At 28.7% G+C, this 25,400-nt stretch overlaps 1 protein-coding gene across 9 annotated transcripts in view; it reads right to left on the reverse strand.

Moving 5' to 3' along the window:
* Positions 1-25,400, reverse strand: part of LOC117168158 (radial spoke head protein 3 homolog B) — a 73,503-nt gene that overhangs the window by 28,855 nt on the left and 19,248 nt on the right. For 5 of the 9 annotated variants that reach the window (XR_004466468.1, XM_033353618.1, XM_033353597.1 and 2 more), the window contains exons 2-10: positions 22,114-22,814; positions 19,376-19,725; positions 15,707-15,781; positions 13,247-13,325; positions 10,317-10,487; positions 8,482-8,610; positions 7,324-7,527; positions 7,083-7,245; positions 6,921-7,007 (exon numbers count right to left, since the gene is read on the reverse strand). Coding sequence is in view for 8 of the 9 variants with exons in the window: in XM_033353618.1 (XP_033209509.1) it covers positions 6,921-7,007; positions 7,083-7,245; positions 7,324-7,527; positions 8,482-8,610; positions 10,317-10,487; positions 13,247-13,325; positions 15,707-15,781; positions 19,376-19,725; positions 22,114-22,584 (1,729 nt within the window). In the remaining variant the exon portion in view is untranslated. The remainder of the gene's footprint in view (positions 1-6,920; positions 7,008-7,082; positions 7,246-7,323; positions 7,528-8,481; positions 8,611-10,316; positions 10,488-13,246; positions 13,326-15,706; positions 15,782-19,375; positions 19,726-22,113; positions 22,815-25,400) is intronic. The other 4 variants (XM_033353628.1, XM_033353637.1, XM_033353653.1 and 1 more) reach the window with 4 other exon arrangements.

Below are 25,400 nucleotides of genomic sequence, written 5' to 3' on the forward strand. Positions count from 1 at the left end.
AAAAAACTGTCAATAAAATAGTTGAATCCTCAACAAAAAACAGAAGAAGTTTTAACTAAAAAAGATCAATTTTTAACAGAAAATATAAAGACATTGAATAATTTTTTAATTTTTTAGATCAAAAAATTAAGTATCAACGAAATTTTTAAAAAATATTTTAAACGAACATTAATTTTCTTAAAGAAACTAATTTCCAATAAAAAATTATATAGTAAAAATTTGCAGTAAAAAAAGTATTTTTCATAAATATGGTTAAATTTCTAAAAAAGAAAATTAGGTTTTCTACCCAGAAAAACGATTTTTCAATAAAATGGTTGAATTAAAAAAAAACAGAAAGAATTTCAAAGTAAAAAAAATGAATTTTCAGCAAAAAATTGAATAGTTAGATTTGCCGTTAAAAAAATTAATTTTCAAGAAAACTAATTTTGTACTGAGAAAAAGAATTTTCAATAAAATAGTTGAATCTTCTACCAAAACAGAAGAATTTTAACTGAAAAAGATCAATTTTCAACCAAAATGAAATATTTTAATTTGCAGTCAAAAATTAATTTTCAATAAAATAGTTGAATCTTTAAACGAAACAGGGGAATTGTTAACTAAAAAGAGAAATTTTTGTCAAAATAAAATAGTTAAATTTTTAGATAAAAAATTAATTTTCTACAAATAGTGAATTACTCAATTTTCAGTTAAAAAAATTAATTTTTGACAGAATAGTTAAATTTCCAAAGAAGAAGATTAATTTTCTACAAAGAAAAACGATTTTTCAATAAAATAGTTGAATTCTCAAACCAAACAGAAGAATTTTTAAATGCAAAGGATTAATTTGGATCAAAAAATGGAATAGTTATATTTGTAGTTAAAAAATTAATTTTCAAGAAAATAGTTAAATTTTTAAAAAAGAAGATTAATTTTCTACGGAAAAAAAACGAATTATAAATAAAATAGTTAAATCCTCAAGCAATCCAGATACATTTTTAATTGAAAAAGATCAGTTTTTGTCAAAAAATGAAATAGCTAATTTTTCAGATAAAAAAAATAATTTAAAAACAACTTTTTTCAAATTCCTTAAATTTTTTACTAAAGATATGAAAAAAAAATTTTCAATAAAGTCGTTGAATTTTCTATAAAAGAGATAGATTTTGAACTAATGTAATAAATGAAAGTAATGAGTTTTTAATCAAATAGTTGAATTTTAAACTTGAACAATTAGTATTTCATTTAAATAGTTGAGCCAATTTTCACAAAAATGAAATAATAAAATTTGCGTTTAAAAAAATTATTTATCAACAAAATAGTTACATGTTCCAAGAAAAGGATTAATCTTTTACCAAAAAGTCGAATTATGAATAGAAAAAAATAAACAAAAAAATAAACAAAAATAAATTATCTATAAAATCTTTAATTTTTCTACTAAAGAGATGAATTTTCAACTGTAATGATGAATTTTTCAAAAAAAACGTTAAGTTTTCAAATAAAAGAGGTTAATTTTTGGAAAAAAATAAAATAGTTAATTTTTCAAATAAAAAATTAATTTTCATTGAAGAAAAGAATAAGATTAGTTCTAGCGAGTAGCATCGTTTTTTTTATTTATGAAGAAATAATAAGTCAACTATAATAAAAATAATTTTTCAAATAGTATTGTTCTTTTAAGTGAATTATTTTCGCTCTTAGCCACAAAAAAGAAAGAGATTATTAAAAATGTAGTTTTCTCTAACTTTGATTTATTAATTGTTGATAACAAAGCAGGAGAAGCAAAGTTTAAGATTTTATAAAAATAACCACAACTTTCTAGCACTTATTTAAGAAAAGATAGTAATAAACATTATTAATTTGTTTAAACAACTTTTTTGTTAACTTTTATTAATTATTATGTCTTTAAGTGAAAAGGACAGAAAGGTGAAAATTTCCGAAAAGAGCACAACTATCAGACATTCCTATAGATGGAAATAGTCATAAACAATCATAATTTGTTCAAAGAATTATTTTTGCTAAATCTAATTAATTATTAATTCACGCCTAATGCAAATTAGAGAATCAGTTGAAAATTTCAGAAAAAAACGAAAAATTCTATTAATTAAGCAAAGAGAAGATTATTAACAATGATAATACATTCGTTATTAACATTAAAAATTGAACGGAAAGCCAGAAATTTCATAAAAAACGGCATCTTTCTAGCATTATTCTAATATAATATTATTTTTAAAAAAATGGTTTAAAAAATTAATTTTCTTCACTAATTAATTACTTAAATCATCTGAATTGAAGATTTGACTGAAATTGCATTTTTTTAAAATGCAATTTCGTAGCATTTTTCTAAAAGAATAATATTAACAATAATAATGAATTGTTCAAACAAAAACTCTTGTAATATTGATGAACTATTATTTTTTTTAAGAAAATTGCTAAAAACTAGAATAAATTGTTTAAACAATTTATTTGAACATCTCATCATCAGTGAAATAGTATTTTATGTGCTAGAAACAACTTGCATTTAAAATATTTTAACAGATACATACATTACATTTTCAAATGGAAAGGATTAATTTTTAAGAAAAAATAAAATAGTTAATTTTTCAGATAAAAAAAAAATTTTACGCGAAGAAAAGAAATTTCAGTAAAGTTATTTAATTTCCAACTAAAGAGATTAATTTTCAACTAATATGATCAATTCTCAACCAAAATTAGTTTTAATTTTAAATAAAAAAAAACAATTAAATCTAATCGAAGAAGGTAAATTTCAAATAAAATTCTTGAATCACTTACCCGAATACACGAATTTTTAATTACCAAGATCAATTTTCAACAAAAAATGGAATATTTAAGTTTTCAGATAAATTGTTTTTTTTTTTAACAAAACGAGGAATTTGTACTAACATAGTTCAATTTTAAACTAAACAAATAAGTTTTTAAATAATGGAATACATAAATTTTTATTTATAAAAGTTAATTTCACAAAAAAAGACGAAATTTGGAATAAAATGTTTACATTGTTAAATTAAGAAATTAGTTTTTATTTAAAAAAGCTGAAATTTCAAGTAAAAATAAAATTGGCAAATTTCAACGAAAAAATTAATAAATTTCCAATAAAATTGTTGAATTTTCCACTTAAGAAATGTATTTTCAACTGAAGTAATAAATCCTCAATCAAAAAATATATTTCGAAAAAATAAAAAACAGTTAAATTTCACCCAATAAAATAAACTTGAAATAAAATATTTGAATCCTCAACTTTGACAGATTAATTTTAAACTAAAAGGGATCAATTTCCAACCAAAAATAAGACTATTAAATATCCAGCCATAAAAATGGAATTTCCAATAAAATAGAAAAATTTTGAACTAAAATGATAAATTTCCAACCAAAAGAATTTTAATTTTCAATAAAAAACAGTCGAATTCAACCAAAGATGACGTATTTTCAATAAAATATTTGAATCGATAAACAAAACAAATCAATTTTCAATTAAAAATGAAGTAGGTAAATTTGAAAGTAAAAAATTAATACTGAATGAAAAAATGAAATTTTCAATGAAATAGTTAAAATTTTAACTAATGAGAATAATTTTCAGCTACGAAACTTAATTATTATCCCAAAAAGATTCTCAAATTAAATAAAAAACAGTTATATTTAATTTCATGAAAATATTTGAATCCTCAAACAAAACAGATTAATTTTCAAATAAAGAGCATCAATTTTCAACCAAAAATGAAAAAATGAAATTTTTTGGATTAATAAAATTAATTTAAAAAAAGGATTTTTTAAGAAAGTAGTTACATTTTCAAATAAATGAATTTTCAACTAAAAGCATTATTCTTCAACCAAATAAATTAATTTTTAACATAATAACATAACAGTAATATTTTCAACGAAAAAAATCAATTTTGAAGCCAAAATGAAATTGTTACATTTTAGTTTTAAAAAATTTTCCACACAAAAAATATTTTTCAATAAAATAGTAAAATCCTCATAAAAAATAAATTAAATTTTAACCCAGAAAATTAATTTTTACCTGGAAAAACGATTTTTTAACAAAATAGTTGAAAATGTTTGAAACCTGAACAAAAATAGATTGATTTTCAATCATGAAGACTAATACGAATTTTTGAACAAAACTTAAAAGAATCAATGTTCAACTCAAAATAAAATAGTTAAATTTTTAGTTGAATAAAAATTTAATAAATTTTTTTTACTTTTAATTAATTTTAATTAATTTCAAAAAATTTCAACATATAAAAAACTGTTGGATTTATCCAAAGGAAACGAGTTTTTAACAAAATAGTTTAATCCTCAGCCAAAAAGTTGAATTTTTCTAGTTTTCAACTAAAATTATAACTTCTTATGGAATAATTTAAACAATTTAATAGTTAGTAATTCAGAAAATCAATTTTCTGCCAAAAAGATGGATTAAAAAAAAATAGATTAATTTTCAACCAAATAGTTAATTTTCTTCTCGAGCCTTTTTTTCATAATGTACGTTGTTTGGCTTAAAATGTTCATTTTCGTTTGATATATTAGATTTTGAAAATGTTATAATTCTGATTTTTTTTTCAAAGTCATAGAGATCAGTTATTCTAATTTTTTAGTACTACGTAAGGCAGTAAATAGAATTTTTGAATCTTGAAAAAAATGTTCTTAAAAAATTTTTGAAAATGCTCTAACTTTTTTTTCGACAATTGCTAGCTAACGAACTTGTCATTATCCTGTACGTCTTAAAAAAGCATGGAAAAGCTCAATCATATCCGATCATTTTTTCGGAAGTTATCGGGCCTACAGAATACAAACAGACGAACAGACACTCGCGAAAAAATCATTTTTTTCTGACTCAGGGTGAATCAAAACGTGAAGATTTGATAAAAATCGACCAAGTTAAAATTTACATAAAACCAACACCTTCTCATTAGGATAAAAATGTAAAAAAATAAAAAGCAAAATTTACTTTCCTTTCTACTTAAGGCCATGTAATGAGCGGGTCACGTGATCAGATTCCTACCTTACCGACACTTTTTTTATTATCTCACTTATTTTCACACGGAGCGGCGCATCGAGTTGAAAATTTGGGATGATAAATAATAAGCATTAAGAAAGGTGGATCTGGTCATACATTTTAATATTTGTGAAAAAAAGCAACGAAAAAATATATTCACAATAAAAACTTTTTTCATAATTATAAAAATTTAAGACCAGAACTGCCTTTCTTAGTGCTTCCTATTTAGTATCCCAAATTTTCAATTTGATGTGGCGCTTTATGTGAAAATCAGTTAAGAAATAAAAAAAGTGTCCGTAAGGTAGGAATCTGGTCATGTGATCCACTCTTCACTTGTGGGTGTAATGGACAAGCAATTAGCGGGAAATGAGCGTAAGTAAGTAGAACTGAGGGGAAGAAAAGTGTCGAGAAATTATGGGAGAAGTAGTAGAAGGAAATGAGGTAAGGAGAAGTATAGGAAGTGTTAGGAGAAAACTAAGGGAAGTGAAGGGAAATTTAGGGTGAAAAAGTAGGGAAAGTAATGTTAAATAAGAAGTGGGGAAGTGACAGGAATTTCAAAGAAAAGGGATAAGTAGGTAAAGTAGAGGAAATAACATGAGAAAGAACATGGTGAAATAAAGGAAAGCGGAGTAGGGGAAATAACGATTGAGGGAGAAGCAAAAATTAAGCCTGGCAGTTAGGGGCGGAGAAGTAGTGTAAAGTGAGCAGAAGTGAGGAGCGGAGAAGTGTGAAGAAGTATTGGGGAAGGATGGAATGGCAAATAATATAAGTAAAAGGAAACCAGTGGAGGGAAAGTGCAGGAAGTGTTGGGATGGAAAAAATGGGAAGTTAGGCGAAATATGGACTAGAGAAGTGAGTAAAGTGATAAAAAATGAGAAGTGGGAGAGTAAGACGAAGTTAGGAGATGATAAGTAGGTGAAGTAGAGGAAGTAACAGGAGAAAGAGCGTTGTGGACTAAAGGAAAGACAAACAGAGAAGAAAGGGGAGTGGAAACCAGCGGAGGGGAGTATGGGAAGTATCGGGGTAGAAAACCTGGGAAATGAAGCGCAATTTGGGTTGAGGAAGTAGGCACAGTAATGATAAATAAGAAGTCGGGAAGGGACACGAAATTATCAGAGAATAAGTAGGCGAAGTAGAAAAAACAACTAAAGAAAGACCGTGGTGAAATTAGAGAATGAAAAATAGAGGAAGTAAGAGTTGAGGAAGGAGGAAAAATGAAGAGTGGCAGTGAAGGGCCGAGAAGTAGTGTAAAGTACGTGGTAGTGAAGGGCAAAGAAGTGTAAGGTAGTAGAAAAAGCAATTACAAATAAGAAGTGGTAAAGTGACACGAAATTAGGAGAGGAAAAGCAGGTGAAGTAATGTAAGTAACAGGAGAAAAAGCGTGATGAAATTAATGAATGGAAAATAGTAAAAGTGAGGATTGAGGGAGGAGGAGAAGGTATATAGAAGTGTGGCAGCGAGGGTGGAAGAGTAGTGTAGTGTGAGGGACAGTCAGGGGATGAGAAGTGCGAAGGAGTGCTGGGAAATGATGAGAGGGTAAATAGAATGATTGAGAGGAAACCAGGAGAGGGGGAGTATGGGTAGTGGTGAGATGATGAAAAACCTGGTAAGTGAGGTGAAATGCAGACTGGGGAAGTAGGTAAAGTAATGGAAAATGAAAAGTGGGATAGTGATACAAAACGAGAAGAAATAATTGGAGGAAATAATTGGAGAAAGAGCGCTGAGTGACAGCGAGTAAAAGGAAAGCAGTGGAGCGAGAATATAGGAAGGAATGTAGGATTGGAGTACAAGAGTAGAGGATTATTGGCTAGGGAAGAGAGGAGAGGACAAAGTGAAGGTTGAATTGTGGGAAAGTAAGGGAATGGGACAATAGAGTGTGGGCGTGAGGGAGAGAAAATATGAGAGGGAAATAATTTTTTTAAGTTAGCACACTCACCCATTAATAGTTCTCTGCTATCGATCATCGAGCCCACCTCCTTCTTGACCTCTTTCATCAACCAGGGCATAAAACCTTCCTCGACGTCTGTGAAAAAAAAGATTGTTAGTAGAAAAAACAAATTTCTTTATTATTTGTAATGAACTTTTTTTTCTTTCGTACCAGCCTTGATTTCGTCCAATAGGAAACCGGACATTTTGAGGCCTTCAAGAACGGCCGGAAGTAGTTCAGCTATGTAGCCAGTTAAGAGAACAGCTGCAGCGACTCTGTCCTCAGTTTCTTGTTGCGTTTTCGTTGCCTCTTGATGTTGTTTTACTCGTCGACACTTTAGATACATTACTTATTTTAAAGAAATTAATTTAATATTGATTATTTTTTAGTTAGAAATATTTTATTTTAAAACCTTCTCTTCTCTCAAACGTCTTTCCTGTTCTTCCAGCCTCTGTTGTTCGGCCTTCTCAGCAGCTCGAAGTTCCAAAAACCTTCTCTGCTGTTCTCTCAAAGCTGCTATTTCCTCTTCCTCTAAAACTTCAATCAAAGCCTGCTCGATTGTTTTTCCAACTAGTATCTCAAGGATTGGCTGAACCTCGACGTCGTAGTCGAAGAGCTAAAAGAAACGTGAGTTTCTACACTTCGAATTTAAAACAAGTCAATATTTTACTGATTAAATTAGTCAAGCATACTTTAACTAAAAAATCAGTTATTTCTAGTAAGGAAACAGTCGTTCTAACAGATAAATCAGTAAACTGAACATTTTATTTAAGTTATCATTCAAAATGACTGATTTAATCAATCAAATGTACTCATTTGAATGTAGAAGTGTTATGGATAAAATCACTTAAAGTGACTAATTCATCAGTGACTTCCATATAAAGTGGATTAACTCATTTAAAAGGATTGACTTCGCCAGTAAAAATAACAGATATATCATTTAAACTTACTGATTTGATTAGTAAAAGTTACTAATAAGATGATAATTATAGTTCAGATAATTTGAAGTAAAGTTCCTTTATTGCCATTAATGCTTTCTAAATACAATTTGCATACTTGGAATCATTTCAAGTGACCCATCCCATCCCATCCCATCCCATCCCATCCCATCCCATCTAAGCACAACCCAACCCATTCTATCCATCCTATCCGAACCCATCACATCACATCCCATCACATCCCATCCGATCCCATCTCATCCCATAAAATTTATTTAAGCTATTTTAATTAAAATTTTAAAACAATTTCTTAAATTTAAGAAATTTAAAATGATCATTTATAGTCAATTTAATTAACTAAAAAACATTCTCAAAGTATTAATTAATTTATTAAAAATTAAAAACGTTTTATCAACATTAATCAACGTGGCAATTTCGATAAAACTTAAATAAAATTTTTTAAAGTAATAGAAAAGACTTGATGGTTACTCATATATCCATTTAAAAAAATCGCCTTATATAAATTTGCATCAGCCTATTATAAATATTTGATTAATTCACGAATATATTCCGATCGATATCGTTTACGATAAAACGAGCATTAAATTCTATATAAATAATTTAATACTCACGTCACCCGCTTCGATCTGCGTACAGACGTCTTGGCCAATTTTTCCCGGGCAATAAATTGGCGTTGATGGTCTGTCCAGGAAGTAGTCTGTTTGAGTAGCTACCTCCGACTCGTCAGGCTTTTCATAAAGCTAAGAACAAATTATTATTTTATTAAAGCTGGTAAATCCTTAGTTTGTGCTCACAAAGTATCCGATTTTCTCATTTCTCAACAGTAGGAAAAACAGTAGGAAAAAGGGAGGGAAATGAAGGAAATTGATCGGTAATGTTGAGGGGGAAACAGGGGAAATGAGGGAAAATACCCAGGGGAAGTAAAGAAAATAAGAGAAAAATAGGGGAGAGGAAGTAGAGCAAGTGAATGGGAATGAGGGGAGAGAAAGTAGCGGAACGAGATGAAATGAGGAAATGAGGAGTAGGAGAAATGAGGAAAAAGAGGGAAGTTAGTAGGGGAAATAAGGGTATTATTAGAAGGTGTAGTAAGAAAGAGAGTGGAATGATGGGAACGGAAGTTAGGGAATGATAGGAAAATTATGCATAGCGAATTAGAGGAAGTAATGATAAATAAAGGAAAAGCAAATAGAGAAAATGAGGGCAGGGAAAGTGATATGAAATGATAGAAGAGAAATTAAGGGAAGTCAAGAGAAACTAGAGGAGAAGATTTAGGGAAAATGAGCTGAAGGGAAGCAGTGTTAGTAAGGGATGGTGAAGTAGGCAAAGTGAGGGAAAATTAGAGGAGGACTAGCTGAAGAATTAGAAGTATAGGAAATGACGGGGACTAATAAAAACGGAAGTAGGGAAAGTTAAAAGAAATTATTGAAATAAGTTAGTGGAAGTGAGGGCAATGGATGGAAGAAGTAGGGAAAATTATGCGAAGCAAAAAAAGGCTATTGAGGGGTGGCAAAGTGATTTGAAATTATGGAAGAGGAAGTAGGGCAAGAAACCGAAAATTATAGAAGAGAAAGCAGGGAAAGCGAGGGAAAGGAAGGGAACAGAAATAGGGGAAATGAGCCCGAGGGAAGTAGGCATATTTAGGAAAAATAGGGAACAGGTGTTAGGAGAAGTCAAGGGTCCAGAAGTAGGGAAAATGAGTGAAGGGGTAGTAAAAGAAGTAAGGATGAATGCATGAGAGTAAATAGGGGAAGTTACAGGAATTGACTAACGAGGACGTGGGAGATGTGAAGTGAAATGAGGGGAGGGCCAGAAGAGAAAGGAAGGGGAAATGAGTGCAGGTGGAGTAGGTAAATTGATAGGATGTGGGGAAGGGAGCAAAAATATAAGAAGGAAAGTAGGGGAAGTGGGATGAAGGAAAAAAGTAGGGTAGAGAAAGTATGAGAATGAAAAAAGAATTTTTTCAAATAATTTAAAATGTAATTCTTTGAAAAAATTATATATGCAGGTTAAAAATTGACAAACATTTGTATGTGTTTATGACATTTTTTTATATAAATTACAAATGTTGTCGACTAATAACAATTGTTTTTAATAATGACGTATTTAGAAGGATTAAGGTCCTCAGAACGCGAAATAACTAATATATTAATTTTTTATTAAATTTGTTTATAACATTAAAAATTACTATTAAATTTTTAAAAAATTAGTAACTTAACATTTTTTTACGAATATCCAGAACGAATAATGAAAAAAATTGTGTCTTCATGTAGTTTTAATCTTGAAGTAGAACTTTTACTAATTTATTTGTTAATAAAAATAAAAAAACTTTGAAAGCCGCTCTTACAAATTTGTTTAAACCAATTTTTGACGCTAAAGTATACAAATGTAAAATCTTGAAATTTATTAAAAATGTTTTGTAATATTTTAATAATTAGAAAGAGTTTACCTCCTCAAGGTAAAGGTCAGTCTGTACAGGTTCATGCTTCCTTCCAGGTACTGGAGGTGGAGACCCGATGCGCCTTAAAAGTGCTCTTGAAGCTTGCGATCGAACTTTTCGTCCTGCCATTTCGCGTCTTCTCGTTTCAGCGTGCCTCATCGCTTGCGATTCACAATCCATCTTAAATTTTGAAAAAATATTGAAAAAAAATTAACAAAAATTAATAAAAATCAATAAAAATTAATTTAAATAGTTTAAAAAAAAAAATGCAAGGATTTCTCGCATTTTGTACCTGAAATTTAACTCGTGCTAATAATCCGAGGAATAGTGGAAAAAATTTGAAATTTAGAGAAAATAATCTTTGAAATCTTATCTTTAATTTGAGATAATAAAACTGAAAATATATTAACGAGTTACTGAGTTATCACTGATAATGTCCAAGCGTATCTGTCTCGAGTTTAAGGCGGCGATCAGCACTGTCGCACAGTGCTACGAAAAGAGATTTTGGGATTTAAAAAATACTTTTTAATTATTGTAGGTATTACTTATTTTATTCTGTTTATTGATATTATTTTGAAGATACATAAAATTAGTAAATATACCTTTTGCGAAAGAAAATTTCAATTACAAATTAGATTTCCTAATTGACTGAATTGTTATAAACAAATTAATGGGAAAAACTGATATTTGCTTCATTTTCGGTATTAAAATGGGTTATTTGTACTGATTTTGCCATCCAATTACGTAAAAGAAATATTGGTGACCGATATCTAAAGCGAACAATTTTTATTGTTACAATTAATTGTTATAAATAAATTTACTTATAACGCATTTCTGAACATAGAGGTTTTTCATTTTGCACGGGATTATTTTTGTTCATCTCATGGATAATAGCTTGGTATAAATTATAACCATTCAATAAAAATTGTCATTGTTATAAAAAAATTTACTCAATAAATTGATTTTATTATTTTTCTAATAAATCATTTTTCTTTTTAGTCAATTCGCTTTTTCTCTTGACTGAAAAATAATATTAGCGCACAAAATATTGCTATTTAATTAAAATCATCGTTATTATAAACAATCATAGAACAATTTTATTTTCTTAAATTAAAAATTCGAATTCTCGGGTTGAAAATTAAACATTTTTGTACACAATTTATTTTTAAATTATTCTTCATTAACTACAAATTGACTATTTAATTTTAAATTGTAAATTATTTTGTTTTAGTTTAGAGTTCAGCTATTTGGTTGAACAATTATGTAAATTTTTCAAAATTCTTTTTTTTTTTAAGAACTCCTATTTTCAGATAAAAATTCAACTACTTGGCTAGAAGTTGTTTTGGTTGAAAACTAATTTTTTAATTGCAAAATATAATTATTTTAATTTTGGGTGAAAATTAATCTTTTTCAGATAAAAATTTATTTGTTTGTTGCAAAATTAGTCTCTCTGTCTTAAAAACTTAACAATATGAAAAAATTTAACTGAAAAATCTTTCTTGTTTGAAAATGTTACTTTTTTTGTTCCAAATTAATTTTTTCAAATTGAATATTCATGTCTTTGGCTAAAATTTAACTATGTTATTAAAAAAAAAATTTCTATGAAAATTAATTTTATATTGAAAATTAAACTATTTGGTTGAGGAATGAACTATTTCGTTGAGATTTCTTTTTATCGTTATTTTTTTAACTGAGAATTCAACGATTTTAATTTGAATTAAAAATTCTAAGTTTTTAGTTGTAAATTTAAGAGTTTCTTGCAAATTCATGTATTTCAAAAAAATACTTCTCCAAAGAAAAATTGATTCTTCGGTAGAAATTATTATTATTTTGTTGAAAATATACCATTTTCTTCAAATATCCTCCTTTTCGTTTAAAATTGCACTGCTGTATTTAAAATTCAACTTTTTTGATTGAAAATTAAACAATTTAAAAGAAAATTGTTGGTATTCTTGGTATTAATTTCAACTATATTGCTGAAAATTTGTTTTTGTTTTTCAGTAAAAATTAATTTTTGTAACTAAAAGTTCGCTTTTTTCATTTCTTGATAAAAATTTACATTTTTAAATTTAAGTTTCAAACTTTTTTTTTAAATGTATGTGCTGCGTTACATTTTTTTTAGGTCAAAAATTAATCTTCTCTTTTAAAAATTCATCTTTTTTATCGAACCATCCCATTTTTATATAAAAATTGTCTTGTTTAGTCGAAAACTCAACAAATTACTCAAAAATGTTTGTAATTCGTTATAAATTTATTTTTTGAAATTGATCTTCTCAGTTAAAAACTTACGTTTTTGGGTCAAAAATTGAACTACTATCATAATGTTTTATAAAGATAAGAAGCTCTTGTGAGACGATATTCAGAAAAGAAAAGAAATGACAAAGCTAAAACGAAAAATGGTATATGATGAAAATTTGGATTTGTTTATGAAAATATTAATTATTGTTCAATAAAACTTCTTGAACCCTAATATCTCTTATTCTAGATTATTTCCATAAACATCAGCTCGCCATATGACCTTGGAAAGCCGTGGAAAAAATCTGAAATTTGCAAAAATCACTCCTTGAGATCTTATCTTTAATTGAAGCCAAGAATCATTCAAAAATCTTCACGAGTTCCTGAGTTGTGAATACAAATATCCAAGCGGGTCTGCGTCGGGTTTCAGTCGGCGATTATCGCTGTCGGTCAGCCCCGCTTGCGGCCAGCCCCACTGTCGGTCAGCCCCGCTGTCGGTTAGCCTCTCTGTTGGTCAGCCTCGCTGCACAACAACGCAAATTCTAAGCTAGCACGCTTGAACATTTTTAGTCATAACTCGGGAACCCGAAAAGATCTAAAAACTTTTATTAGCCTTAATTAAACCCAAGATTTTAAAGATTGCTTCAAATAAATTTCAGATATTTTTCTGAAGTTTTTCATTTGTATTTTAATTTTTTACTTACAGCAACTGGAGCAGAAGAAAAATTACTTCCACGCGCCACTCGCCGATCGTACATGATGTTCCCGAAAGGAACATTATCACTGCAATAGAAAAAAAATATATAATAAGTTTCTTTATGAAAAAAAAATTTTTTTTTCAGTTACAAGTTCTTGTGATAAAAATCTACTCTGTGACACACGATGTTTTCTTTTCTTAATATATTAAAAAATAAATAAACAGGAATTTAATTGTAAATTTAATCATTTCTGCAACTTAAACTTCTTTTTAGTTTTTAGAATTATTTATAAATTTCTGAAAAAATATTTTCTTTCACATCTTTTTTGCGTGTGTCGGACGATTCTGCCTTGGTTATTTTGTTAAACCTATTTTTTTCCGGAACACGGCTTTGGATTTTTTTACTTCTTAAGCTTTTCCATGAATTTTGTTAAAAATTTCTTCTAGAGATTTTTGTTTTTTAATTTTAATGTTATAAACAAATTCATGATTCAAAGTTATTTTTTGGGATTCCTAATTTTTATCTCATCGAAATTCATAGTTTTGTATAAAAATTTTGAATTCTTTGGTAATGGCTTCAATTTTTGTTTCGAAAATAAACTAAGAATATCGTTCCAATCGTTTTTTGGTGTACTTTGCAGATTGCAAAGAATTTTTATTATTTGAGCAATTTAAATTTAAAAAATGCACGGTTTCACTTTTTTTCAATATATAGTCTAAATGTTCTTTAGAGAATTATTAAAAATAACTCAAAAATAACTTTTCGCATTGATACTTTAAAAATGGATGTTTCAAATATTTAAAAAAACGTTATAAACAAATTCAAAGTTTTTCTCATCAATTTGCAAAATATCATTACAATAAGTCATTAGCAAGAAGTTTTTAGTTGCTTCCGTAAGAAATAATTAAGGCCATTGATTTAACAAAAGTCGATTCGTGAATTTGTTTATAATAAATTTCGTAAACAACTGTTTTCCTATGTCTGATTAAGTAATACTTCATTAGGTATTATCATACTCTAAGTGAAAAGTTAAAACAAAAATGATAAAAAATCAGCATATTCTGAAAGAATATTGTTATACAAAATAATGAATTGTTTAAACAATTTTACTTTTAACATCAATGTATTATATCTCACTGTAAATGAAATGTGAAGAAAAGTTTGAAAATCTGAGAACAATGCCAACTTTCTCTCTATTATCTATGAGAATATTATCATAAATAATAATAAATTATTTAAACAATTATATTCGCTAATCCTTATTAATTATTATCTGTCTAACTGAAGTTATGAAAAAGTGGAGAAATTGGGATAAAACCATAACTTGAGAGCATTATTCTAAGAGAATATTGTTATAAATAATAATAAATTGGTTAAACAATTATAATTTTTTACTTTGAGTAATTATTATCTCATTGGAAGTGAAAAATTGAGAACAGTTTAAAAATACAGAAAAAGCGCAAATTCTCCGGCAATATTCTAAGAGAATATTGTTATAAATATTAATAAATTATCGAAACAATTATTCTTAGTGAACTTGATCATTCAATGTCTTTTTATAAATAAAATAATAAAAACAAAGTGAAAAAATTAAGAAAATACTACAACTTCATAGAATTATTTTTAAAGAATTATATTATGAATAATTACAAATTGTTTAAACAAATATTTTCGTAGCTATTAATTAATTATTGTCTCTAAATGAAATATTAAAAACAAGTAGAAAAATTCCAAAAAGACCACAAGTTTATAGCATTATTCTAAGACAATATTTTTATTGTATATAATAATAAATTGTTTAAACAATTAAAATTTCTTACTTCGATTAATTAATTCCTCACTGTGAATGAAAAGTTAAAGAAAGTTTGGAAATTTTATAAAAAATGCCAACTTTCAAAAAGTACTCTACGAGAATATTATTATAAATCAAAATAAATAGTTTAAACAATTATTTTTGTTAATCCTTATTAACTATTGTCTCTTTATAACGGAAAAATAAAGAAATGTTTGAAAATGTCAGAAAAAACTCCAACTTTCTAGCAATATTCTGAGAGAATATTATTATGAATGATAATAAAATATTTAAACAATTATCTTTCTTAAATTTAATCAATCATCGTCTCTCTACAAAGAAAATTTTTTTTTTCCCGCTATGATTGATTCTTAAAATTAAACGAACGATATTTTTAGTGGATTCCTTAAACAATAATTGAATACACTAATAGAAATATTATCCAATTGTAAATTTGTTTATAAAATTGTATTAAAATTTCAAAAACGCACTTATTATTAATTAATTATAATCAGGCATTAATATAGCTACTTCTTAATTAAATATCTTATCAAACATCGATTTATTTCTTCCTGAAATTAATAAATAAAAATTTCAAAAAATTTTATTCAATTTTTTTCTAAAAATAGTAAAAATGTAACACTAAAGTGTTAGGAAGTGCAATTTAAATTTACCCGCGTATTGGCAGCATTTTCATGGTGCCCTCGATCGGTTCCAACTTTTTTGGTAACGCTCGCTTTGGATATCTGCTAAAAAACAATTCCCGCTCTTACGAACTTAATCGAATTTTTAATGCCATTATCAAATTTATCTAAGCAAATATTTTTGGGGTTTTTATTTTTAAACTTCTCACTTTCTTAAAAAAGGAGAGAAGAAATCATTACTTTTAAATAAAAAATTTAATAAATAACAAATATAAGGGCTTGTATCAAGTGCAAATACCTTAATTACCCACATTTTTGTAGAAACTAATCTCTATATGAAATGAGATATCAAGTTGACTGCTTGGTAAATTAAAATAAATCGCCTAAGGAAGCTTTATCTGTTCTTAAATTTTTATTTACTTTTTTAAATGTCGGTAAGATAGGAATCGGGTAACTAGTACATGGCCCACTGACAAAAACAAAATTATCTGAACAAATTAATTTTCAGAAGAAAATTCTGATCTGATTTCAACATTCTTTGAAGGATAAAAGCTAATGAAATTCCGCGTAAATTTCAGGAATCAGATTTAAAAAATAATTATAATGATGATAATTATACGATAATTATTATAAAAATTAAATAATTCAAGATATTTAGAATTAGTAAAGTAACTATTCAAAACATTTTTCCAGTTAAAAAATTGATTAAATTTATTATAAACAATTAAGTGCATAGAAATGGTTTTTGTAGAGATTGGCTACAATTCGACTTTTGATCCGCACTCAATCTAAACAATTTATCAAAAACAAACATTTTTATATTAAAATAATTAAAATTTTGAAAACACTTGTTATTTTATTAACAAATTTCATAAAAAATTATTCTTTTCAGGTGTTTAAGATGAAATAAATAAATTTTTTCTATAAAATCGATCATACTATATTTTTTTATTCAATAGAATTTGATTATTTTGCTCACAGTTTTAATTAGAAATTGAACTATTGGGCTATTTGTTGACATATAAACTTGATTTTTTCAGAGTAATGAAATATAAGTTACTATTTTTCAATCTTTCAGGTACACTTAAATAACAGAAAGCAATTTTTATTCTTAATAACAATTTTTTAAACAAATTTGTATCAAATTATTCATTTATAAACAAAAATTGAGCTTAAAAAAAATTACCAGTTAATTATTTATCAATATTTCTTTGCTATAAATAGATAACAATATTGATGGTCGTTTATAAAAATGAATTAACAGATGCATTATTTATCTATTTTCCAAGAGTTACACTTTTTAAACATAATCAGCTCTGTTAATTACTGATTTCAAAACATTTTGATAACAACATATTATTTGTATTGTTATTAATAATTTTATAAACAAATTTATCTTTTCTTATCCATTTCGAAACTTAAATTTTATTTTTCTTATTGAATTTACTGACAGTTGCATGGGACGGTATTTTATTTATGAAATTTTTATTAACAATACAAATTGTTGACCGTAGTGAAAATGTTTAGGAAAAGTTTAAGAAATAGTTATTCACAGTTGATTACGTTAAGAAAAAAAGTTTGGGTCTTGAAAATTCACTAAATAAGGCATTTGTTAATTAAGAATTTTTATTAAAAAATAAATACTTGGCTTGTTTCTGATTGAAAAACTATGATAACAATGAATCATTTATAAGAAATATTTATTAAGTTATAAAAGAAAAACTGTATTCTTCATTTAAAAATTCATAAGAAAAACGGTTTAAGACATTGTTAACAACAATAAGGACAGTTTATGGTTATCCAAGCGTCTTTATATAGTTTAAAAATTAGTTTTAATATGTCGATTACCTTACAAGGGCATTGTTTAAATACTAGAAAATAGATAAGCAAGTCATTTGTTCATTAATTTTTTTTAAACAATGATGAATTGTCATCGATTAATAGCAACTGATAGCAAGAAGTCAGTGGGTAATAATTGACTGTTAAATACTTGGTAAAAAGTTGAACTTTTTGTTCATACATATATTTACATTATTTGCAAATACGTAAGATTACTAAAATTAATTTAAAATTTTCTTATTAACAATAATAATTAATTGTCATTAAAATTTTATAAATTATTTATTTAAATTTTATTACTGTGGAAACCCCAAGCTTGTACGTTGAAAAATAGCTCAACAGAGGATCTGGTATTTAAGTTTATTTGAACAATCATTATTTGTTTCTTGCTAACATCCACATAAATCGATTTCCATGTAATTATTCGTTTATAACAAATTCAATAAATTTTTCAACTTTAACATAGCTTTTATTCTAAAAAAATTAAATAGTTTGCGTCTGAAACGACCACTCTGGTTTTGTATATTATTTAAAAATATTTTTAATATACTTAAATTCTTTTGAATTCCAATTGAATTCACTTAGGGTTCTATGAATTCTTTTAAGTTCGTCATACTATAAATTCTTTCTCATTCTTTTGAATTCCGTGAATTATTCTTGAATTCTTTCTTTTTTCAATTCTTTTAAATTTCTTGAAATATTTAAATTCCTCCAAATTCCTATATATATTTGAATTCATCTAAATTCTCTGAATTCTCTCAACTCCTTGAATTCGTTTAAATTACCTGAATTGTTTGCATTATTTTCAAGTCTTCGGAATTCTCTGAGATCGTGGAATTAATTATCTGAATTCCTGGAACTCGTGAAACTCCATGAAATTTCATGAAATTAGAAAATTAGAATATTTGAGAAATTTCTAATAATCAAGGAAATCAGAGAATTCATAATATTCATAACATTCAAGGGATTAGGAAAAATCAAAGAATTTCATAAATTCGGCATATTCCAGAAATTCATAGATTTTTAAAAATTAAGAAAACTCATGGGATTTAAACAACTCAAAGTATTTAAGGAATTTAGGAAATTAAAAGAATGTAGATCATTTAGAAAATCAAGGAATTTAGGATATCCCACGAATTCAACGATTTCATAGAATTCAGAGATTTTCAGGGATTTTCAAAAATTTATAAAATGAAAGGAATATCATGAATTAAAAATATTATAGGAATTCAGGGAACTCAGTTAAATCAGGAATTCAAAGAATGAAGAAATTTATGGATTTCAGAAGAATCGAGGATTACAGAGAATTCAAGGGTTTTGGAGATTTTGAGAAGATCAGAGATATTCAGGAACTCAGAAGATTAAAAAAATTCAAGGAATTTAGAAGTTTCAAGGATTTCAGGCAATTAGGAGATTTTTTATCATTTTAGGGTGTTTAGGGAATTTAAAGATTTTCAGTAATTCAGAATATTTGAGGTTTTTAGGGATTTATAGAAAACGGGGATTTGAGAGAAATAAAAGACTTCAACAAATTTAACAAATTCTAAGAATTTAACAAATTAAGGAAAGATCAAAGAATCTTAAGGAATTCAAGTGAATTCAAAGGAATTTGAAGGAATTGAAATGAATTCAAAGAAATTTAAGGGATTTCAAAGACAATCCAATAAATTCAAATGAATTAAAAGAAATTTAGATAAATTCAAAAGAATTGAAAGAAATTCAAGGGAATTCAAAGTAATTTAAGGGAACTCCTATGTTTGGGAATTTTTTCCAAAATCACTTGAGGATCAAATATTCAAAAATGGTTTCCCCTCTCCTCTCTTATCTTTTACTTCCAGGTTAAATTTCATCCCGACTTACACAATCGGAAATTCATTCCTCTTGATTCGTTTCGCTCGATCATCCATCGAAGAAGCAGTAGTTATAGAAGAAGCATTCATTGGAAGATAATAGAAATCCTCGGTGGCCTTGAGAGCTGCCGGACATCGAGAGTTGTGACTGCTGTGACGAACTTCCGGCCTTTTGCTGAGAGAGTCAAGGTGTCGAAATCTCGGTCGATGGAAGAGATCCACCTCGTCATTTGTTTCGGACAAGACACTTCCGTAACCACAGTTTGGAGCGATTCCAAGTAAAGCCGCCACTTCCGGTGGTGGCATCAAAAATTCTCCAGTTTTGACGGTTGTGAAAAAAGGCTTTGGGTGTATGACCTGCTAAGCCAGAGTCGATTCTTTTACTTTATAATTATATTCCAAGAGTTTCATAGCCTGAGGCAGAAGAAAAATAATGGGAGGGAAAATAGGATAAATGAGGGGAGGAGAAGCAGTGATAACGATGAAGTTAGAAAAGAGGGGAGATGAGTAGGGAAGAAGTAAGGGAAATCAGAGGATGGGAATTAGAAAAAGTAAGACAAAATTAGGGGAGCGCAAGTAGGGACAGGGAGTGGAAATGAGGAAAGGAGAAGGAAGGGAAGTCAGAGGTAATGTAAGTAGGGATAATATGAAAAGTGAAGAGAAGTGTATGATAAGAAAAATTAAGGGAAGCGTAAGGAGGGAAGTTAGAGAAAATTAGGGGCGGTGAAGTAAGAGGAGTGAAGGGAAATTTAAGAGTGAATGAGAGAAATTAAGGGAAAGTAAGGAGAGGAAAAGTACGGGAAGGGAAGGGAAATCAGAGTGGGGAAGTAGAGTAGTGACGGAAAATTATGGAGGGGAGGTCAGGGAAGAAAGAGGAACTAAGGGGAAATGAAGAAGGGGGAGCAGGGAAAGTGAGTAGAAATGAGGGGTGGGGAATTATAAAAAAGTACGGGGAAATGTAAGAAATGGACTGGAGGAGAGGAGAAGTAGGCGAAGAGAGGAAAACCGTGAGGAGGGGATTAAGGGATGGGGAATAAGGGAAAATAAGAAGAAATTAGGGGAGTGGAATTAAGGAGAGAGAGGGGAAAATATGGTAGGGAAGTAGAGGAAATGATTGGAAGTGAGGAAACTTTGTGAGGAGAAGTGAGGGTTAGGGAAAAAAGAGTTATTAGAGGAAGTGTAGAGTGACACGGAATTTTTTCCTCGATTCAAAAACCCACCCTGAGGATCTCCATGCATCAATGTTTAAAAAAATGCTAAAACTAAAGTGTTTTAAACTTTAAAACTCTGGCATTGATCGCAGAAAAAACCGATAGAATTAGTATTTAAATATTTAATATTCCTTGATTTAATATATTATTCAAAATTATTTTGAATTAACATTAAATTCCATTGAAATATTTGTATTCTTCTGAATTCTTTTAGAACCTATTAACATCCTGGAGTACTTAAGAATATCCGAATTCATTGAAGACCTTGAATTCCTTTAATTCTTTGAAATGCTTGAATTATCTTAAATCCCCGATTTCTCTCAATGCGCTGAAATCCTTAAATATTCCAAGTTCCTTGAATTCTGTGAATGCCTAGAATTGTCACAGTTCCTTAAATTTTCGGAATTCCTTGTTCTAGACTTCTCGGAATTCCTCGATTTGTCTGAATTTCCGAATTTCTTTGAATTTTCTTCTTTCTTGGAATTCACTAATTTCCTTAAATATTCTAAATTCCTTGAACTGTCTTAATTTCTATAATTCTCAGAATTCCTCGTATTCGAAGAATTCCTTAAATTTCCACAATTCCTTGAATTCTCCGAATTCCCTGATTGCTCTGAATTCCCTAAATCATCCGAATTTCTGGAATTCTCTGAATTCCTTGGATTATATGACTTCCTTAAATTCTATGAGTTACTTGAATTCTGCGAATTCCTTAAATTCTCTGAACTCTTTGAAATTTCTCATTGATTAGAATATCCTAAATTCATGAAAATATTAAAGTACGGTATATTCCTTGAATTCTTTAAATCCTCTAAAATTCTATAAGTTACTCTGAATTTCCTGTGATCTTTGAATTCCCTCGATATCCTAAATTCCGGGAATATTTGGAATTTCCCGAATGCTTTAAAATCCGTGAATATTACCATTTGCTTGAGTTTTCCAAATTGATAAAATTATTTTAATTCTCTGAATACCCGTAATTTGTGAAATATTTTGAATTCCTAAAATTACTTAAATGCTTTGAAAGTTCTAAATTTCTCTGAAATTTTCTGAAATGTTCTAAATTTCCCCAATTCCTGAATTCATTGAATACATAGAATATTTTAAATTCCATGAATTCTCTGAAATCCGTAAATTCATTAGATTCTCTGAATTTCCTAAATTCATTAAATATTCTTGACTCTCTGAAATCCCTGAATTCCTTGATTATTCTGAATTCTTTTAAATCCTTCAATTCCTTCGGAATTAAAGATTAGTTCAAAATAAATAAAAATAAGGCATTAAAAAAAATAGTATTAAATACTAAACCTATCTGATTTTTGTCGCATATAATGTTTAATAAAAATGAGTCACTGATTCAAAAATCAGATTGTTCTTCTAGAAGACCAACGCCAGAGTTTTTTTTTATACTCTCAGATATCGATTTTCTGACTTAATAATTATAATAAAAATATAATGATGATAAATAAATGTTTTCCTTCAAAAACTATTTCCACCTTGAAAATGAATATAATCCAAATCATTCCACCATAATGACCTGATGTTTCCTGAAGTTCCTCCTAGTCAATTCCTCCTCTTCCTGTTCCTGGATCCTTCTCAACTTGGCATTCAACACCTCATTAAAATCCTCAGTGGAAAGTACCATTGAAGATTTTCCCTGATCCGAAGAATCGTCATCAGTTTTAAGATTCCCATGACTCTTGCTCTGCTCTCTGATCCTCAGAGGGTTAGACTGATGACTCTGAAGACTAGCCAGCACCAGGTGATCATTAGACTTGCTGATTCGTCTGCGTGTTTGGAAGCCATTCTTGCCATTCTGGCTCAAGGTCATTGTCCTTGCGGAAGCTCTCTCGTAGTCATCGTCATCCATGTCCAACTGGAGAATCGGAAGGGAAGATTCGAGACCATCTTTTTGGATGATGGTGAAGGCTGGTGGATCCTTATCATCCTTTTGATCAAAGAACCCATTTTTTGTGTTTGGTGCCAAGGTCGAGATTCTGGCTGGCATTGCGTCCTCCAGGTTCAAAGGCTAAGATCAACTGATTGACCATCGATTAGTTGGCGAACAGCCTCAAGCTGATAGATTCCTTTGGAGAGTGATAACTTTCTTCGGCGCCGGCTTTTCTAGAGGATTTATGTCCTTCAGACATCAGGTCGATATTGAGATCCAAGATCATGAATTCGCAATGTCGCGTGACTAGGATCTGAAGGTCTGGAGGGCGAAAGTGTCCAGCTAATCTACGATAGGCAGGAAAGAGTCAATGTAATTTGAATTGGAAAGATGGAATCTTTTGAAATTTTCAATCTGAGAATTTTTGTGGAAACTTTCCAACTTAGGGTGTGGTCCAATTTTTTTTTAATTTCATGCTCTCATCCCCGAACGTTTTTTTAATCGAAAAACAAATTAACGAATGTTTTTGTTTATTTTAAAAGTATCTGATGTTTATGGTCCGCGCGCCTACAATTTTTTCATAGATTTAAAGAAATTTTAGGGTCATCAAATCGAATTTGCCATTTTGAATTTGTAAATTTTGACCCTCCATCAGCATTCAGCGACCCGAAAGAACCGTCGTATCAAGTTTTATTGAAATCTGCCAATTTATTAAATTTTCAAACATTTTGGGCGCTATATTGTATTACAAATTTGCAATTTTCGAAATTTGACCTTGAATTTGTATTTAGCGAACCCAAAAACCCTATTGTATCAAACGTCGTTGGAATTGGCCACTTTGAATTTTGGTTGCCATATTGGATCCGAAATTTTGGATTTTTGAATAGTCTCCCCGAACTCGTATTAGCCGAACACTAAAACCGAGTTTTATTGGCACCCCTGAATTTGATTAGTTTTTTTTTAATTTGGGGTCGCCATATTGACTCTCCATTTTGAATTTTAGAATTTTTACCCTGAATGTGCATTCAGCGATCCAAAGCTATTATAATATCTTGTTTCATTAAAATCGAAATTGTTTTGAATTTTTTAAAATTCGGTCGCCATATTGGTTCCGAAATTTTCAATTTTTGAGATTTGACTAAATTCCTAGTCAGGAAGGCAAACAAAACCTTAGTTTTAAGATTTATTTAAATCCGCAAATTTTTAACATTTTTTGATATGCAGCCTCGATAAAATTGGATCCACCACTTTGAATTTTTCACTTTTGACTTTGAATCTGTATTACGCAACCTAAAAAACGCTTAATTCATTATTTTATTCAAATCCGAAAATTTCATAAATTTTTGTAAAATTAGATTCACCATGTTAGACCAGCCTTTTTAATTTTCCAACTTTGACCCTGGATTACCATTCAACGACCCCAAAAAAACCAGTAGTATCCATTTTCAAGACTTTGGTCCGCCATTTTATATAAAAAATTTAGAATTTTTAAAATTTGAATCTGAATTTATATTCAGCAAGGCCAAAAACCTTTTAGCTACGGGTTTTTATCAAAACAGGGAAATTTTCGAAAATTTAGTTTCACCATTTTGGATCGACCATTTTGAATTTTTTAATTCTGACTCAATTATACTAAATGACCCCAAATATCCCCTGATTCCGGGTTTTAATCAAATCCGCGTACTTAATTTTTCTTTCAATTTAAGATTGCCGTATTGGATCCTTTGTTTTGAACTTCAAAACTTTGGCCATGAATTCACATTTAGTGACCCAAAAACCCCGTATTATCAAGTTTCATAGAAGTTAAAAAAATTTGCCATTAAAATTGGCTGGTTAGGTATGTTTTCCAAAATTTTGGTCACCATATTGGATTCGCCATATTGCATTTTATAATTATGACCTCAAATTTACCATTCAGCGACCCAAAAAATTCCCTAATATCCGCGTTCATTAAAATAGGCCAATTTAGTACATTTTCCAAAATTTTTGTCTTTATATTGAATCCGTAATTTTATATTTAATAATTTTGACCCCAAATTCATATTCACTGACAAATATTTGGAAACTTTGAAAATTATTGCTAAATTTAACAATTATCTATTAAAAATCTTGATTATTTTGGAAATTTATAGTTAATTTTAGAAATTTTTTTTAAATTCTGGAGTTTTTGTGGAAGAGAATAAAAAGTAGTTTTTACTCCCTAGGGAATAAAAAGTATATTTCCAGTTGCACATGAAAAAGGGCTGAAATCATGCATGTGTTATAAAAAATTACTTTTCTTGTGATTTATTTGAATGAAAACTATGTTTTTACCAAAATATTACTTTTTGCTAATATTCAGATGTTTCAAAAAATGTTTAAAACAACTCAATATTTTTTAAAGCAATTTTTGTTATCTCAAATATGAAGGGACATTGGAAAAGGTAAGAGATTCATGTATTTTATTAACTTTTATTATTAGTGATCTTTTAAACCAATGGAGGAAGAAATCTACATACAAAATTCACGGTGCGGTCTGAGAGACCGCACGGCCATACATCCACACAAATTTGTCACTTTTTGCTTAAATAAAGGATAATCGGGACGTAAAATTTTTCTGGGACAGCCGTGTTCCGTAAATTGTGACGCTACTTTGGCCGTGCGGTCACGCATATCTCACATAGGACCACATTTTCCCACCTATTTCGACGAAAGCACGACTAAAATTTAAGCTACTAATAACGGCAACCTTGATGAAGGCCTGGGGGAACCGGACCCACATATCTGAAACACCGTGCGGTATGTGAGACCGCACGGCCATTTTTAAAGGTCGATATTGACAATCATATCGCTTTACAAAAAAATCTTTTTCTTTTTCGTTACAAATCTTTTTAAAAGAAGAATTAATTTTTTGGAGGGAGACCTTCAAAATCAAGGGTTGGTGAGAGTTTGAA

Source organism: Belonocnema kinseyi, chromosome 1 (genome assembly GCF_010883055.1).
Source record: "Belonocnema kinseyi isolate 2016_QV_RU_SX_M_011 chromosome 1, B_treatae_v1, whole genome shotgun sequence".
NCBI classification, from domain to species: Eukaryota; Metazoa; Arthropoda; class Insecta; order Hymenoptera; family Cynipidae; genus Belonocnema; species Belonocnema kinseyi.